Here is a 5,392-nt window from a genome sequence, read left to right on the forward strand (position 1 = left end):
GCTATAGTGTGGTAGACCTCACGCTATAGTGTGGTAGACCTCACGCTATAGTAGCACCGTTTTATTTTTATATCAGGATAATTACTTTATGGAACACAGTAGTGGAGACCTGTAATTTACAAAGGTTTAAGAGTGTAATAGATGATTTCTTAAAAAATAAAAAGTGGTTTTAAATTTTAAATTAGAGGTGGGTGTACAGGGAAAGCCAAGAAAGATGGTTCCTTGTTGTTCATAATGTGCTTCCAGTCACAATCCAAGAAACCTGATACCCTGAACACATTCAAAAAACAATCAAAACTGAAAGTTCTTTATTCTTGATTATATATTGATGCACTCTTATTTTAATTTTTCATGTTTTTCATGTTCCGATGTGTGATGTTATGTTTTTGTTGTTTACAGTGCAATTTCCTTTATGATTCACTAATAATACGGATTTCTTAGGATATAATCTGTTCTGATCTTTACATGCCTTACTTTTACTTAGTTATTGTTCGAACTTAGTGTGTTGCTTTAACTTCATGATTCTTTATTTTTATTATCTAACAAAAGAATGTCTGTTGAAATCATAATTTGGACATGTTTTATATATATATATTATTTAGCTTGTTTGAATTAGTAATGCAGCATTTTTGCAATTTTTAGAAACAAGTTAACTGACAGTTACTTTGTATCCTGTGTTGCATTATGACTTTTAGCAATATAAGATATTAATTTTTTGTTGATTATTATCTATCTTTTTTTTTCTTCTTTATTTGTGGACTTCCAAAGAATAATGTTTTTATCTTTTAAAGTTTTTCCTTAGTGCAACATTTTAAAAATGATACTATACTTGTGTGTACCAAAACTAAATGTTACATTTTGTATTACAAGGATATAAATGAGCCATTGATTGTTTTAAGTAATTTTTTGTCACTATTAATGAGGTGTTTTTTATCTTAACCTTCCTAATTATGTAACCCCTTCTTTCACACTGTTTGAAAAGTTCTTGGACTATTATTGTACATTATTTCAATTTGTTTTTTTCCCCTGGAAGTAGATAAAATTTTACAAAATCTTCTATAGGATATAAATTACATGGCAGTTAGGCAAAGCTGACAAAGTAGCAGGGAATGAAAGTTTAGAAATTACTTATTCAACCAGAAAAGGTGCATTTAATTAAAAAACAAAACTGACAATGTTTCAATCAACCCCAAAAATATGTTGAACAAAATAACTACTGCACAACACATAAGTACAAAAGGTTCCCTTCTTTTAACGGAAAATATACCATACAACATATCCTATAAACACGAGAAAGTTCAATCACTTTAATCACAAAATTTTATGATTTCTAAATGAAAATATCCCTGCCCACGGCATATATATTTGCGGTACTTTTTTCCATTAGATGCAATCTGAATACATAACGTACACTGTAAGTATATCTACAATATCTCTGATGTTTATCTGTAGTATTATCAGTATATTAATAGTTTCATATTCAGTAAACATATTCAGAAGTTGTCTATAGTGTTTAGATCCATAATATATAGAATGAATATCCATCGTACAGATATTTACAAAACAGAATAAATAATAGTAATAACAATGTTTACTACACTATGCACGTTTGACATGACCACGGTAATTAAGTGCTCAACAAAAACCACACCAATCATGATAAAATTGATAAATGGAGCTTTCTTTTCACTTACTTTGTTTAACTCTGAAGGTGAAACAGAAGGCTTTTTTTTCTCATGATATTGAACAGACCTTGATGCACCATCATTTCTTTTATCAAATGTTTTCTGTTCCTCTGTAACAGTTGTTGCTAAATTTGTGAATACTACGATCATGAGGAAACAGAGAACAAGAATTTGCTGCTGTACTGAATTCATGGTATCTAAGATACGATAAATGATAAATACAATGATCAGAAATGTTTTGAAATGATTATGATGGAATTATTATATAAGCTAAAGTTTATATTTTTGTAGCTAATTATTTTTTGAAAATGATAAAAACGGTCTCTTATTACCTAAACATATAATAAAAACACAGCTAATATAAACTACCCTATATCACTAATCTGGCCCACTACTCATCACTACAAATGTAACAAAATATGGACTTTGCCATGTGGCAAAAAAAAAAAAAAAAAAATTGATAGCATTTACCTATCTGCCTATTTACCTACCCACTTTATGACATATCTGGAAGTTTATAGGTTATAATTAAGAATGTTTTTCTTCTTTTTGTAATGTGATGATATCAGCAGATGAAATAATCTAATATTTCTGTACTGGTCCCCCTTAGTGTGTGATAGTTCAAATAAGTGGGCACATTTCATGGTAAATGTTTAAGATATTTATGAGTTGTAATATGCATATCTGTAATATCATGATAACTGAGCATATACAGAAAGAGGTTTTATATCCAGGTGCTTGCAGTAAACAAAAAGAAACACATCATGTATTAGTTAATACTAGATTGCAAATAATTCAATGAACTTCTTAAAACAGGCATACACAAATAGGGCTAGTAGTAGTAGATTTAATTATAATAAACAGGTTCTGTTAAGTAAGAGATTTTAGTCTTTAGCTTGTTCACATGAGGAACTAGGGAAGGTAACAAAAGGAACAGATAAGAATGGGAATGAAAAACATAAGAAAGTCATTTTTAAAGGTGATTCTTTAGTAAGGCATGTGGATATGATAGTCTGTGGGGTAAATGGGGAGAAAATTAGATTGTGCTATTTAGGGGCAGGGGGAAGATATAACCGACAGAGCAAGTGATATAGTAAAGGGTACTAGCAGTGATGTAGTCTTTCTAGTGCATATAAGAGCTAATGATGTAGGGAAGTGTAGGTCAGAGAAGAAGCTAACTGTTAAGTACAAGGCATTCAAAGAAATGGGCCAAAACAACTAAATTCTGTCATGGATACTGCCAAAACTTAATTGTGTGGATAAAATTATAAGTAGGGCACAAGGGCTGAATAATAGGCTTAGGTTAATATGTAAGGATAAGCAGACTTGCTGACTGCATTTGTGGGATCAATTCAATAGGAAAAGGGAGCTTTTCAGAGTGAATGGTTTACATTTAAATGGGGCAGGGGCTGGCTTGTTTGCAAGAGGTTACAACTCAACTATAAGGGCAGCTTTAAACTAGAACTAGACAGTAGAGAAAAGTATAGAGTAGGAACAAAGTACAAAAGTAGTTTTAATAGGAATTTAGTATGTATCAAAATAAATACTGAATAAAAGTCTATAGAAGTTATAATGTCATTCTATAGGTTATTAGTTTGGCCACATATGAAGCACTGTGTTCAGTCTTGGGCTCTTTACTTGAGAAAGGACATTGAATTTTTAGAAAGGGTTAACAGGAGGGATACTACGGTGATACCTGGGATGGAAAGGTTGTCATATCAGGATAGGTTAAGATATCCAAAATTGTTTTCTCTTGAAAAAATAAGAGTTAAAGGGGATCTGACTGAGATATTCACAATTGTTAAAAAAAGTGATAGCACTGTTGTGTCATCTTTTATTTATTTTTGCACTTAACAGTGAGAATTGTAAGATTAGGAGACACAAATATTAATTTTAACATGGTAGAAGTCACTTACAGTTAAGGCAGCTTTATGCTATTAAGGGTTGATGGGCCTTGGAATTTTTTGCTTTCAAATATAGTAGATGCAGTTAACTTAAGGGAGTTTAAGGGAAGGCTTAATAAATATTTAAATGGAAAGGGCTGCCTCTGAGTATTTTACTTTTATTTTAGAGTTCATTATAATAGATGGGACAGCTTAGATGGAAAAACAGGTCCTTTATTGTATTTAAACTATGTGTATATGTTGTTTAATCATGAAATACATCATTAAAACATATAGATACAAAAAAGTAATTCAATGAGGAAATTGTTGAAACACAGATTTAACTGCACAGTAAAGCTAATAATTACTGTGTGTGTATTATGTTTTAAAAATAATTTAACTCCAAAATCTTATGATTCTGTTCTTAACAAGACAGCTTTCAGAGTTAGAAAAAGCAGATGTTTTTAGGGAATAGTACAACCAAACCTTTATCTAGAGAATGACTATGACAAGGGCAAAAACATATTTGAGACACTTTTCTGCTCTATATTTGGCTAGTTTTTTTACACTCCTTGTGAGAATAAAACATCACTGAAGCTAAGGCATCATATGTGTATGCAACAACATGGAATAAAACTGTTAAAATTATATTCCCAGTATCTGTTGACAATGCATGTTTTACAATATTGAAATTGAATTATCACGTTTATGATAAACAATTTCCTTGATGTGGTGAACTGCTGAGAAAGTAAAATGTGTGGGAACATTTGAGAGATGTAACAAATATAGGAAAGAAATTGAGTAATTTCCACAATTTAATATGATGAAAAGTCATTGCAATTTGTATTTTTATCAAAATACAAACACCAAAACCAAGAATATTTTCACTCAGTTTGATGACTTTTGTTCAAACTAACAACATGTATATTAATATGTGAATACTTGCAAAGATTCTTTATACAGCATCCTGCTTGCAGAGCAGCAGCACATCCATTTTCTTACAAACCTGCCACTTGGATTGCTGCAGTTAGTATTATTATTACAGTTTTAGGACCGAGTGGACTGTCTTAGCAAAACAAGGTCTTTAGTATAGTAGCCTCCTTGACTAGGAGTAGGAAAGAGCTTCATCCTTTAGGAAGGTTCTTAACTTACATTGTATATTTCTTATGCAATAGCAGTAGTAGTACAACTTGTCAGCTCTACTAGTACAGCTAAGAGAAGTTATACAGTTGAGTCTGCATTATTTTGAGCTAGACATAATCAGTAGTCTTATAAAGACAAAATAATTTTTAATGAACTAAGTTTTGAGCAAATCAAAATTCTAAAAAAAAAGTGGATCAATTTCAAGAGTTGGCAAGCTAAAAACCTTAATCAGTGAATGGTCAAATGATTTATCATTTTATGTTCAACCAATGACAAGTATCAAATTCCCTTGACAAATACTTAACTTTTTCGATATATAAAATGTAAACATTTATCAGAAATTTTCAATACTCAGTTGTATATTACCGCTTCGCATTAGCAAAAAGTAATCGCCTACCATGTAATTTTTCTGCCATATTTTAGCCCTAACACTAACAGCAACAAACAGGTTAAATATACCAGTTATTCGCGTAATATTCATATCTTTTGGTTTTATTTACATCACTGTTGCTAGATTCCTACTAAAACCCTAGTGTTTATAACCCGAAGTTACCTCAAAACTAGCTCAAGTTTTCTTGTCTGAAGCCAAACTTAATATAATCAAAAAACGATCGAAAGCTTTCGTAGGAAACGACAATCAATGCAAAAATTAAATAAAAAACACTTCAGGAGACTTAGTGA

General features: G+C 30.9%; 1 protein-coding gene across 3 annotated transcripts in view; it reads right to left on the reverse strand.

Moving 5' to 3' along the window:
• Positions 1-5,392, reverse strand: part of LOC106470307 (transmembrane and coiled-coil domain-containing protein 3-like) — a 36,338-nt gene extending 30,946 nt beyond the window's left edge. For 2 of the 3 annotated variants that reach the window (XM_022399730.1, XM_022399740.1), the window contains exons 1-2: positions 5,109-5,171; positions 1,695-1,882 (exon numbers count right to left, since the gene is read on the reverse strand). In XM_022399730.1, coding sequence (XP_022255438.1) covers positions 1,695-1,882; positions 5,109-5,127 — 207 coding nt within the window. In that variant the 5' untranslated portion in view covers positions 5,128-5,171. Of the gene's footprint in view, positions 1-1,694; positions 1,883-5,108; positions 5,172-5,264 lie in introns of those variants that run through there. The other variant, XM_013930857.2, reaches the window with a different exon arrangement.

Source organism: Limulus polyphemus, unplaced genomic scaffold, assembly GCF_000517525.1.
Source record: "Limulus polyphemus unplaced genomic scaffold, Limulus_polyphemus-2.1.2 Scaffold103, whole genome shotgun sequence".
NCBI classification, from domain to species: Eukaryota; Metazoa; Arthropoda; class Merostomata; order Xiphosura; family Limulidae; genus Limulus; species Limulus polyphemus.